Below are 13,280 nucleotides of genomic sequence, written 5' to 3'. Positions count from 1 at the left end.
AATTACTATTCTGAACTAAACTGAATTTAGGAATCTCACACTGAGAAGAAAAAAAGATTATCAATCAAAACATTATTAAAAATGAATAATTTAACATCCTTTCTTGCTATAAAATGTGGAAACTGCAATGCTTATGACTTTGAAAATAAAGTCTATGTTGTCTATCAAATCCCTACAAATGTGGCATCACTAGAAAGTCGAGGATGTCCTCTTGACTGTACACCAGGACTCAAATAGATGCATTAATGTTGTTTGGTATAGAGCTCTCAGACTCATGTCCAATAATATATTGCTGGGTCTGGATCATATTTACAAACCAAATAAAAGCACAATGCCCTGATATGCAGATCATTCAAAACTATAACTACAAGAGCTATAACTTATTTGGAAGCTTTAATGCAAACAAGAAGTTTTCAAAAAGTTGGGTACAGGGAGAACAAGAATTCTGCCGATGTTACGTAATGGGGAAAAACCCACAGCTGGTGAAGCTTCTCAAAACTAATATGATTATTCAGTAAAATGCTTGGGTGTGGGGAAAAAAATCCCAGAGAGGTTGTTTCATGTCTCAAATTAAAGCTGGAAAGAATTTCAGGATTTCATAAACTAAAGGAAAATATCATTAAAGATTCAGACAGTCCAGACTCACATCTGCACACATGGGACAAGACTGAAAGCTAATATTGGAAGGTTATTTTGGAGCCCTGCATTAAACACAGGCGTGATTCTGTAGTGGAAATCGATCATTGCTCGGGTTCAGGATCACTTCTGAAAGACAGTCAGTGAACACTGACATGCTAAAAAAGAGAAATGTTTACAAAAGACACAGAAATGCTTCTGCCTCCTTTGGGCCTGAGGGCTGCGGAGAAGAAGTAAAGCATATTGGGATTTGGCCAGTAAATTAATTTAAGAAAATGTGAGTGCCACGTCATAGCTTAAAGAGAAGAGGGAACATGCAGCTTGTGTCCCCAAAAACTAGGTGCGTTAATATGGTATAGAAATTTATGAAGGCACCCGTATTGTTCAACGATTCAAATTTCTGACTAACGTATGCTGCCATTCTTTTTTCCCCAATGCAACAGGCCTCACTTATCTTCAAAACTGATAGCAAACTGCATGTATTCCAAATGCACGGCTGTGTAGCAGCAGTGAAAAACACTGAAAACATGCATATTTTTTAATGTCGTTATATAAAATGACAATTAAAATGATTGGTTCATTGATGTGTAAATCATTTAATGTTGCAGCGGTTTACTTAAATTACTTTTGCACTGCTTGATCAATAATAACTTCACCTATAATAATGCAGTTTATCTGGAAAATGATTCAACTAAATGTTATTTATACAGCACCACATCACAATAAGTCACCTCAAAGTGCTTTACGCTGCAAGATAAAAACCCTAAAACTTTAGAAAGAAAACCCCAGGAATCGGATGACGCTGGATGAGCAAGCACTCGGTGATGGTGACAAGGAAAAACTCCCTTTTAACAGGAAGAAGCCAGAAACAGAAACAGTCACAAAAATATTTGTAAATAACTTCTTTTTTTAAATACATAGAAATTGTAAATCTTTTTATTCATGCAGCCAGTCGTGCTAACATGCTCACATGGCAGCATGTTCGCATACCAACAGTTACTAACTATACATAATACAACTGATAAACTAGTTTTGCTATTAGCAACGGCTAGTAAATGTTTTGCAAACTCAAAAATAATTAAGAGTCTGTTCTCTTTCGTTATTGTCAGTGTGATTAATTTTCAAGACAAACACAACAAACATGTTCATAGTCTTTTTATTAATGTGTTACAGTGAATAAACAAATTCTAACACATTAATTTGGATTCATGACCTGATTTCAGAAAATATATCTATCGATTTAACAATCTAGAAAATCTTTGATCTCAGTGCATCTTATTACATGTCATTACATGCCTGTATGATTTCATGGGTACAGTGTCAGCAATTAATTTAAGATTCATCCTTTAGCCACCCTTATACATTTCCTCTTCCATACCAGCATTTACTACCGCCTCTGCTTGGAAATTAAATAAAATTAATAAATATTTTAATTACTAAAATCTTTTTCCCTCATGGGAAGCTGTTATTTATTTATTTATTTATTTATTTTTTTGGGTGGGTGGGGGAGTGGGGTGGATATGAGAGGAATAGAGAAAATACTCATTTGCTGATATATGTGTGCCAAACATGTAGCTACAGCCAGTAGTTTAGCATGAAGGCTGAGAACCAGGAGAAAAGCTACTTTGACTATTTTCACGTATATTATGATCCAAAGTGAGCTTTCGAGGGTTTAAGTGGATGTAGTTACTTTTGAATAGAAAAAGGTCGGTCTTTTTTTTTTTGCTGTTGTTTTTTTGCTATTCTGTTTTATCGACATCAAATTACGATTAGAAGTTGTTAGAAATAATTATTTGTTGAAATTCTCAAATCCCACAAAGGAAATGTAGATTCAGGCACAAGATTCAGACATGAAGTTGGACACATATTTGTCTGACGTGAACAAACATTAAGAAAAATGGGAAAATGCTACATTAGAAACCAAATCAACTGGTCCAGAAGGCACAGAAGACCCTATTTCAATAAAGATATAATTAAAAAGAATTGTAATGATATTAATAATAAACTGTCCTAACTGAGCTTTTAATGTAAAGCTCCTCAGCAATGGGATTCGTCCAGTTGTCATAATCTTTCCAGTTTTTGAATGTTTAGTCACGTGTTCAAGCAGATCATAGATGTTCTAACTGGTTTACCTACGGGGGGTAAGATTGCCTTTCAACAACTTGATCTAAAGATAACAGATCTTTCATAGTCAACTATAAAATTTGTCTGAATACAACATATTTACTTACTTAGCCAAAAACACTATGATTATCTTTACCATCTAAATAGTTTAAAAATAAACATTTATGCTGCAGTGCTAATGGCATAGGTTCATTTAATCAAATTATATTTAAGGTCTTAAAAGCTCAGTGGACAAGGGAAGACTAAATTTTCTGAATTTATTAAGCAGAACTGAATTTAAACTACTCTCATGAAACACCACAGCTGCCCTGTCACGCTGTCTTAAATGCTTTTTAAATAGAAATCCTACAATGCGCAGAACACTATACTTTGGTTATGCTTTGTTAGATTGCTAAATATTCCAAATTTGAGACCCTGCACTGAATATTTTTCTGTAAATGTGCAATTTCAGGTGTTACAGCCTCTCAGTAAGTATGCATTACAGTATTACAGAGAGCAACATTTAAGATGATGCAACTGCTGAGGCAGGAATGAGATAAAGCAAGACGCGAGATGCGTATTCTGGTTACACATTAAGGACCACAGTAAGCATCGTGTACGTGTGCATGTTTTCAGTCCCTCAAGTTGACGTCACTGAGTGTGAGAAGAACCTTCAGCTGCCAACACACTCGGTGCAGCTTTCATTTTTAGATCTTGCGGGTGTAAAGCGTTACTGAATGTGTGCTTGTTTGCTGGTAGCAAGAACAACATGTTTGCTTTGGATTATCATTACCTCTAGAAGGTGGGGAAGGCAATATTGTACAGTGTCAACCTTACTACAAAATATTAATTTTCTTCATTAAGTCAATAATTCAGTACAGTAAGTAGCAATATGTGCAAAAACATGGAAAGTCTCTGGCTATACTGTATGTGGCTATGGCTTATTTCATCTGAAGTAAGTGCTAGGCTATTCTAGGTAAGAAGACACATCTAGCAGCATTAGCTAACACGCTACATTGAGAAATAGGTTTCTCAAATGTCAATCCACCCTCAGTTTCTTGGGTGCGGTGAAGTCCGTTGACGGCGTCCCGTTAGCATGTCCATTTGTTGATAGCAGGGAGCTGTTCTGTGGATGCTTCCTCTGAGAACCGCTCTTCTTCTTGTAAGTCTTGAGTGAGACAAAAGAGGGAAAAATAAATCACTACATATAATTTTATAGATGAAAATTCACTCTTCCTCTCAGCCTTCCTGGTTATTATAGTATAGCCCCGAACGACATATAGGAGACCAGGGCTCCACTCCTTGAGGCGGTAGTAATGTTTCCATGGTATTTCTCGATTCCTGGCTCCTCTAGTCGCATAACACAGTAACCTTGGGCTGGATACTGAACTCTGAGGAATCCATCAGAGTGTGAATGTTAGCTTGAGAACAGAACCCGTCTGTGAATCGGGCATATTTCATTTTATATAAAAACAAATGTAAGTTTGCTTGAGAAATAATAACTGCTGGCCACTGCTCTAATGACTCAAAGGTGCAAAGGGTACGTTTGCAGCAGACTACAGTCAGCTGTAGATAAAGGTTTGTGTTGGTGCTTTCACAAGTTCAGGTATTTTAAGGAGCAAGTTATTGTAGGACTGCGGATGTCATCCACTCCAGTGAATGGCTCTCTAAATTTTAATGGGTTTTGTGTAAAGGCAGAGGGCTGTAGCACAAAGGAACAAGAAGCATATCCGTGATAAAGAAAGTTTTCATAGGGAAAACTAAGCACACGTTCACTGCTTCCTTATGATTTAAAAAGGGTCCAAGTAGCAGCCAGGTATTCCTGATAAAATGCAATCAATTTAAATGATCATCAGAAAGAGTGCATGCTAAATGTTCACAACATTAAAATGAGAAAGACTGAACAAGTATGGCTCGTTTGCAAAGGTTTCCAACAGAAAGCCTCTTCTCTCTAAAAGAATGCAATGTTGCATCTGAGCAAACCACAAGGCATCTGGAAAAATGTCCTTCGGACAGATGTAACCAAAGTGGAAATGTTCAGCATTAAAACACAGCGTAATGAAACAAACTGCTTATATGAACTGTCAAGTTAGATGGACCTGAATCATGAACTTTAAAGGCCATCTGTGTGACATCTAGGACTTAGTCAAAATCAGCTTAAACAACATGACAACGATCCCAAGCACCGTAACAGACTGGGCGAAAAAGAAAAGAATCAAGATGTTGCATTGGCTAAGTTAAGGTGTTACTAAGTCCAGATCTCATTTGCACTGAGACCTGGACTTTGAGAGCTGTGCCTGCAACATTCAATGAACTGAATCAACATTGTAAGACAGAGAGGGACAAAATTCCACCATAACAATGTGACACGCTGATAAAGTCGTGCATAAAACCATTACTTCCTTTGAATGTTTGACCTTCTTGCAAAGGAAAAACTCACCTGAATGTAGAAGTTCATGAAAAGGATAATGAGTGTGAACATGTAACTTATTTGGAAGTACAACCATCCAATCGGGAAGCCGCATGGCCATATGACTGCCAAAGTTGTCTGGGTCACAGTTAAAAAGAACTGGATCTGTGGAGAAAAACAAACAAACACATCACACACCACAGAGTGAGAGGGTGACAGAGAGCTCCCCCCCCCAATGTTCCATACTACTTTATATTTCTGCAACACTACAGGCAAAGGAAATATTGCTCTTTTTATGCCACTACGTGCACGTTTTCATACAATACACACAAAGTGCTTATAAAATATACAGTTCAGTGTGTCAATCAGCCTTAAGTTATTTGACCTTGTAACGGAGTCTGTATTTCCTTTAAATGTTCTTTAAAAGAAATAAATTTAAAGGAGAATTACAGCAAACAGATTTAAAACTAGGAAGCACTTTGAGACACTGTTTAAACCCAAAGTAAACCTTTTTTTAACAATACATTTTCATAACTGCTGATTTAAACAGGATTACAAGGGATAGTAGCAATCTGAGCTGACATAAGACTGTTCTGCAAAGAAGAATGGGCAAGGATTTCAGTCGCTAGATGTGCAAAGCTGGTAGAGACACACCCCAAAAGACTGGCAGCTGTAATTGCAGCAAAAGATGGTTCTACAAAGTATTGACTCAGGGGGCTGAATAATTACGCACACCCCACTTTGCAGTTATTTATTTGTAAAAAAATTTTGGAATCATGTATGATTTTCGTTCCACTTCTCACGTGTACACCACTTTGTGTTGGTCTTTCATGTGGAATTCCAATACAATTGATTCATGTTTGTGGCTGTAATGTGACAAAATGTGGAAAAGTTCAAGGGGGTCAAATACTTTTGCAAGCCACTGTCTATGAGTTTAAATACCTGGTTGACCCCACGTATTTAAACTCATCCACCTTCACTACCTGTCCTTCTTGCATCTTCACCTTTCCACCCGCCTCCTTCCCTTTCACATATATGTTTTCTCTTGCATCTCCTGACTTTCATTCATCTTCCACATGCACGCTAATCTAGCTACAAATCACAGAGTCATCTGCAGAAACTAAAGTCCATGGAGTTTCCAGTACTTTTGGATTTTAATTATGCATTTAATTGCACTTTTATTTGAAACAAACCACGTTTGTTTTACTAAAATGCCGCTATTTTTACTTAAGAATCTGAATATTGTTTCTAGCACTGGAGGAAGAATGTGAACCCACCAGCTGTAACTGCGTGATGTACTTCTTCCACCAAAGGTATGGCCGGATGGCTGGAATGGCTGAGAGGCCATAGTACGAATACATCACGACGTGAATGAAGCTGTTTAGTGAGGCACCGAAGTACGCTGGAGAGGCACAAAAGAAAGAGACAGGATGATATTAACAAAGAGAGAGCAGGGATAATAAACTTGTTATTAGTCTGTTGTGTTTGGAGAATTTACTACAGATTTTATGTTAAAATAAAAAATAAAAACACCAGAAACCATTAACAGTAAAGTAATGCAGAAGTAATATGGTTTATGTGAGCAGTAAAAAGCGCAAAGTTAGTTACACATTGTAGCAGCGTGTGGGTCAATAAGTGTCACTTTGTATCCTTTAAGAGACTAGAATGAGCTGCTTTCAAGGCTAATGGGTTAGAGCACTTGAATTATTTAGCTGAACTGTGATGCCAGACTGTTTCTGTGGTTACTGGAGGGTGAAGCTGTGTAAAAACACTCACAATGCCCACAAGGTATCCAGTTCATAACAAACCACCAGATATTCAGCATGCTAGCATGGTGGTAAAGGTGCAGGAACGTGATCTGGTGATTATTTTTTCGTAGTATGAAGAAGAAGGTGTCCATGAACTCGATGAGCTTGGAGAAGTAGTACCACCAGAGGACATTTATAATCTGGGTGGGGGAGGAGAGAGAGAGAAACCTTCATAGCAAACAAAATATATACACAAAAAAAAAAAAAATGTTGGCAAAATTGGAATGGGTTCCCAAAGGCACCCAAAGGTCTGGGAGGAATCTATTTAACTGTAGGACTGACAAACTGATAAACCTTTTAATTTAATCGCTGCAGAACTGCAGAGCCAAGCACATTTCAGTGAGAGGCTTGTTTTCACTGATGCTGAAGACAGCCATCATGATGTCGAGAACTGGATTAAATGCACTGTCTCTGCAGCTTATCTGGCTGGATTTATAGCTACCTGCCCACAGAAATCAAAGCAGATCAGTGGATACACATTTTAAGTAAAATGCCTAAATATGCTCTCTCTCTCGTATTACATAGACTCTCTTACAATTTCACTATAAAGCCCATCAGTGTATCAAAGAAGCAATCAAAAGACAGAGGAACACCCACACAAAAAGAGTGACTGACCTTAATATCCACTTCCTCTGCACTGTGAGTGTTCTGGCAGTAGAAGTTGTAGCCTCCGTGCCACGCAGCGCTAATGAGCTGTAGATAAAAAGACATTAAATGTAAAATTAATTTATTTTGTACCAAAAAACAAACAAAACTAAACACAAAGAATGTGCAGTGCACAAATAGAAGTGCAGGATTTGTGTTTTTAAATATGACTCAATCCTTCCAGCAACTAACAAACGTGTGCAAATACACGCACAAATAGCAAGTAAGATAACTATTTTCTCCTGTTAATACATGTTGTGTCAGATTGTGATGAACCATCTTTAGCTGATAACAATTAATGACAACAAAGATGATACAGTTTAAAAGGCATCAAGCTCATCGTTTATTATCACACAACGTGCGGGAAGTCGTTTAATCTAGGAAAGGCTAACTGCAGTACTCTAGGACAGCGGTCCCCAACCCCCGGGCCTCGGACCGGTACCGGTCCGTGAGTCGTTTGGTACCAGGCCGCGAGAGATGAGGCTCAGGTGTGAAATGTGTGGTTTTCAGGGTTTTTATCGGTTTTCAGCGTTATTTTGTTATCGTTTTTATCGTTAACTCGCTTTTCCTGGGTCTTTTCACGTGTTTTATGTATAACTCTTCTATTTTTCAGTACCGGTACTAGTTTTATTTTGTTGTATTTTTCTGCGACACCTTAAAGGCCGGTCCGTGAAAATATTGTCGGGCATAAACCGGTCCGTGGTATTCAGCAAAGGACACCATGTACTCACCTTTAGTCTACATTAACTCCCTTTTGTTTGCACTGATTTTTGTGTGTGTGTGTCAAAGGTTTCATTGGAATGTTTGCAAAGCTCCGAACACTTTCTGACCGGCTGCTACGTTCCTTAAAATCCAGACTCTCAGACCATCTGCAACATATTAGCTTCAACAATAAACATGCAGCAGCAGCAGCCTGTAATCTCTGTGGACTACATAAGAGGAGGAAACTTACAGAAACTGGATTATTCAGCCTATTTGTTGCCATTTCTAGTAAATCTTGTTAGAGGCATTGAAAGGGCACATTAAAGAATAATTATTCAAATACACGTGGATGACTTAGCTGATTGCTGAGTCACCACTTCCATATAGATGCACTTTGTCTGCTGCTGTAAAAGGCTTCACTTACACAGCTTAGAGCCAAGAAACCGCCAGCAGAATGAGGTTTGTATTTTATCTTGTGGGCACAGATATTAGCCTGTCTCTAACTTAATATACAGCTTTGATTGATTGATTTTTTTCAGACTTACAGATGCATTATAGTCAAACAAAACTGATCACAATTACAGTTGCGCTCTGGAAAGTTGACAAAGATCAAAAGTGGCTTGTACTTTGATTCACATCAGGTGGCCTTGATTGATTTTGCACTGCCAAAAGTTCACCCCGTGGCTGCGGCATTACCAAACTGGAGTGCTTAATGAATCAAAGCAGGCAACAGTCCACTGGGGCCTTACGCAATGCAGCGGGACAGACAAGATTGGTCTGCCAGCTGTGATGGGGAGGAGACTAAAGATACTTTAGACTTACACGTCCTCAGAAATGCTATGTCTGGTTCTGACATCCTGGTGTTCACAGTACGCAAAACAGCAGATGCCGTCACTGATAAGAGAACTCTGCACTATTGCCACATCCCAGTGCACTGAGCTCAGACTGACTGAGCCTCCCTGCCAAATAAGAATGCTCTTCCATGTTTGTTTACATTAGTGCGTCTCTCAATTGCAGTCACTTAGTCAGCCCGTTTATAAAAAAGCAGTTTTCCAGCAAACAATAGTGTCCTGTGCTAAAAGCTGGCACAATGAGCCTGTCAGCATCCAGCTGCGTCCCTCTCTCCCCCCCGGGGGCTTTGTCTCTTGGTGCAGCTTTCAGCCACAGATGCAGGCAGCCAATTCCTCGCAAAAGAGTGATGGCGCACTGATATCTGTTAAAAATGAAGCTATAATTAATTTTACACTCAATTTTTGTACTAATCTAGCATGATAACTCATGTTAGAGGCAGATGTGGGAGGTAACAAAGTACTATAGGTATCGGTACTTTTTCTGACAGCTTTTTACTTTTACCTGCTACATTTTCAAATCTGTACTTTCTACTCCTTACATTTTCAAAACTTTTTGAGGGGAGTTATTATTTCGTCACTGTGTCTTCAAACGTGAAACTGATTTAAGCCTGAAGAGTAACAAATGGAATCACCGGAGGACGTCGCATAAAAAGAGATGAAAGAGGAAAACCGTGTGCCAAATTGGGCGGGTGTTTTTTGGCACACCGGAACGATTGCAGGTGTCTATAAGTTGCGGTGTCTGAAGTTCAGCATCTTCAGCGAGCATCTTGATGAATTCATTTGTGTACATCCACAAAGAGCAGTGGGTCAGCTGATCACAGCCTGTACACTAAGAAGATCTACTGGAGCTCTAAACTGTAATAATTGTGAGCTGATTTTAGGATTCCCCCACCTGCTAAATTAGTCTTTAACCTCTTCCCAACTCATTTTCCTGTTTAGAGGCAAAGTCACCCTCTACAGAAAATAGAGCTATTTTTTAATTTTCTGTCTTTTTCTCTGCTCATGTCCTACTTCCCTGATTCAAGCCCAGTACCTTTGTAAGAATTAAACTGTAAACTGAAATAAAATCAGTATTTCTATCTACTAATATTATTTTATCATTACATTAATATAGGACAAGGTTCGGTTAGCTTTGCATTGCAAAAGTGGTAGAAATGTTCTTCAAGGAGGTACTTTTACTTTCTTTAAGTAGGTGAGATGCCTGCTGTTGTGATTTGGCACTATATAAATGAAACTGATTTGAATTTTCAACACATTAACTTAAACAACCGTCACACTTACAGCCTTGTATAACCTGCCTCTTGATAGTTGCCACAGTAACAACACAATCAATGGCCAATTGGTGTATATCTAGTTCTGGGTCATTTTAGTTTCCTCCTCTTTATTTTATAATCTATTTGCAGTGCGACTCTGCTGTGTTTGCTTTGGCCCAGTTTAGCTCATCTCTCAGCGCTGAGCAGTTCGTTTACCTCATAGAACATATAAAAGGACAAGAGCGTCAGGCCCAGATTGTAGAACACCATGACGGCTCTGCAGGAGTACGGCTGCCTGTGTCTCATGTACTTGGGCCCCATCCAAACGATCAGAAGGTACATGACTGTGAGTGCAAAGGTTGGTGGGTAGTTGTCGAGCAGCAGCATTCCCCGAACCCGCTGATCTGAAATATGGAGATAAAGAGGTGAGGAGAGGAGGATGGACAATAAGGTGGCCTGACTGCCAGCAGCAAATGAATGAAGAGAGCTGAAAAGAAATCACCAGCAAAAGGAATATTGCTCAACACCTAGAAAGTTAGCAGGCGGAAAAGCACAAGACGATCCACAGAGCAGTGTCGAGCATGTAACGTACGACTTGGGTCAAAGGTTTTAAGTAATGTTTACCTTATATAACATTTTCTCACAGGGTACTTGTAGAGTTGTGAATGATTTGCACCGTTCAGTGAATTAGTGCAATTTGCATCATCTTACCTCTTGGACCCATCCATGAGTCGATATACGCGTTCAGTTTATGATTGAAGGTCTCCATTTTTCACCTAGAAAAAGAACAGAGTGTTGTTAGACGTTATTACAAAATTATTATTCAAAAGCTTAAAAAAAGAATAATAAATGTAAAGGAGTATGTGCTACAGTAAGGTAATCGAACTACTCTGTATCATCTACAATTAAGACTTTTAACAGCATGAGCATCACGGCGACTGTGGATAGCACCGTTTCCTCACAGCAAGAAGCTTCTGGGTTCAGACCTTGGTGGGGCACTACTGTGTGGAGTTCGCAGGTTCACTGGGAGCTCTGGTTTCTTGCAGGATTAAAAGATATGTTATGTTAATGCTACCTATGTATGCCCAGGGTAAACTTGAGTTCTGTGCATTCAGGAGAGGATGACTCATCACACCACGATTTTATATGCAACATACCAGGTTGAACCCCATTTTCCTTCACAACTTCATTAATCCTTCATATTCAACATAGATTCAAGGTGCTGGAAACACTCCTGGGAAAGCCTTGTTCATATTGACATGATGACACCACACAGTTACTGCAGATTTGTCAGCTGCAGATCCAAGTGTAGCCCTGTTGGATTGTGATCTGGAGATTGTGGAGGACCTTTGAGCACACTAAACTCATTGTCATGTTCAAGAAACAGATTTAAGATGATTTGAGCTTCGTGACATGCCGCATTATTCCCCCAGAAGCAACCATCAGTAGGTATACTGCTGCCATAAAGGGACCCGGACATAGTCAGCAACAATACTCAGGTAGGCTGTGGTGTTTAACCAGTGCTCAGTTGTTATCAAAGGGCTCAACATGTGCCAAGAAAACACCCCAATAAACTAATATACCAACACCAGCAGCCTGAACACACTTTCATGTTACCTGGACCAAATTCAGACCTTCAACATCCAAATGTTACCAATGTTTCCAGTCTTGCATTGACCAAACTTGGTGGGCCTGTGCAAGTGGTAGCATCAGTTTCCTGTTGTTAGCTGCCCATCTTCTTTGAGATTCAATGTGTTATGCGTTCAGAGATGCTCTTCTGCATACCATGGCTGTAACGACTGGTTGTTTGTATAGTTACTATTGTCTTCTCATCAGCTTGAAGCACTCCGGCCATTCTCCTCTGACTTTTGGCATCAATGAGGCTTTTTCAGCCAAAGAAATGCTGCTCTTCAGGATATCTTACCAGTCTGTGTAAACCCTGAAGATGGTCATGTGAGAAAATCCAGGTAGATGAGCAGTTTCTGAAATTTCTAACCGATTGTGTTGCTTAATCAGTCATTTCAAATGTGAGTTGAGAGACTGAGCTAACGTCACTGGATGTCTCTCTCTCTCTCTCTCTCTCTCACACACACACACACACACACACACACACACACACACAAAATACTAGGTTATAACCTAAATTTAATACCACGGTACCTAAATAAGTCTAATGAAGAACATGATGCCCAAAACCTCCTCTCCCAATATGGTTGTCATTTGGAATTAGTAACAACAGTCACTTATGAGAGCAAGTACAATTTCAGGGAGTAAAACAAAACCAGCACAATGAAAAGATGTTAAGTCTATAGAGTGTGGTGGAAACCAACCATAGTTTTATCACTACAAGTAGACATAGAGATGAATGCAGTGGTAATCAATCCTTGTGAAAGATGTCTTTATTAGTGATCAAAACCACAGCCTTTTAAAAAATATGATCAACTCTAAGCAGAGTTTAAACACCATGACATAACTCCAAGTAATCAATTCTGATATATGCCTATCAGCAGCTGAAAGCATCTGTGCCTGCCTGCCTTTTTAAGTCTCCATACTTCAGTCCATAGATTCTCTCCACCTAACACATCCCATAAACCTAGCAGTGATCCTTCACATCCCTCTTGTTTCCATCAACACATCAAATATATCCAGTTCTCACTCTGGGATGCAAATGAGGTGCAGAGGCCAGGAGGCAGGTGTACTCAGAGGATAACCACGACTCTATCCCATTACTACCAATGTGTATTGATCCTCTGGCTCTCAGATTGTTGAAGATGATGAACGTGTCAGAATGTGCAGATTCATTAGCCCTTTATGTGTCCAGGCAACGCTGTTATATATATATATATATATATATATATATATATATATATAT

General features: G+C 39.1%; 1 protein-coding gene across 1 annotated transcript in view; it reads right to left on the bottom strand.

The window, feature by feature from the left end:
* Positions 1–1,776: 1,776 nt before the first annotated feature.
* elovl5 (ELOVL fatty acid elongase 5) overlaps positions 1,777–13,280 on the bottom strand; it is a 14,840-nt gene continuing 3,336 nt past the window's right edge. Inside the window, exons 2-8 of the mRNA XM_005737159.2 lie at positions 11,120–11,184; positions 10,625–10,812; positions 7,573–7,650; positions 6,926–7,097; positions 6,427–6,551; positions 5,180–5,314; positions 1,777–3,907 (exon numbers count right to left, since the gene is read on the bottom strand). Coding sequence (XP_005737216.1) covers positions 3,779–3,907; positions 5,180–5,314; positions 6,427–6,551; positions 6,926–7,097; positions 7,573–7,650; positions 10,625–10,812; positions 11,120–11,177 — 885 coding nt within the window. The 5' untranslated portion in view covers positions 11,178–11,184 and the 3' untranslated portion in view covers positions 1,777–3,778. The remainder of the gene's footprint in view (positions 3,908–5,179; positions 5,315–6,426; positions 6,552–6,925; positions 7,098–7,572; positions 7,651–10,624; positions 10,813–11,119; positions 11,185–13,280) is intronic.

Source organism: Pundamilia nyererei, unplaced genomic scaffold (genome assembly GCF_000239375.1).
Source record: "Pundamilia nyererei isolate P.nyererei 1_Seehausen unplaced genomic scaffold, PunNye1.0 scaffold00073, whole genome shotgun sequence".
NCBI classification, from domain to species: domain Eukaryota; kingdom Metazoa; phylum Chordata; class Actinopteri; order Cichliformes; family Cichlidae; genus Pundamilia; species Pundamilia nyererei.
This window is presented reverse-complemented; position numbering and strand designations above follow the sequence as displayed.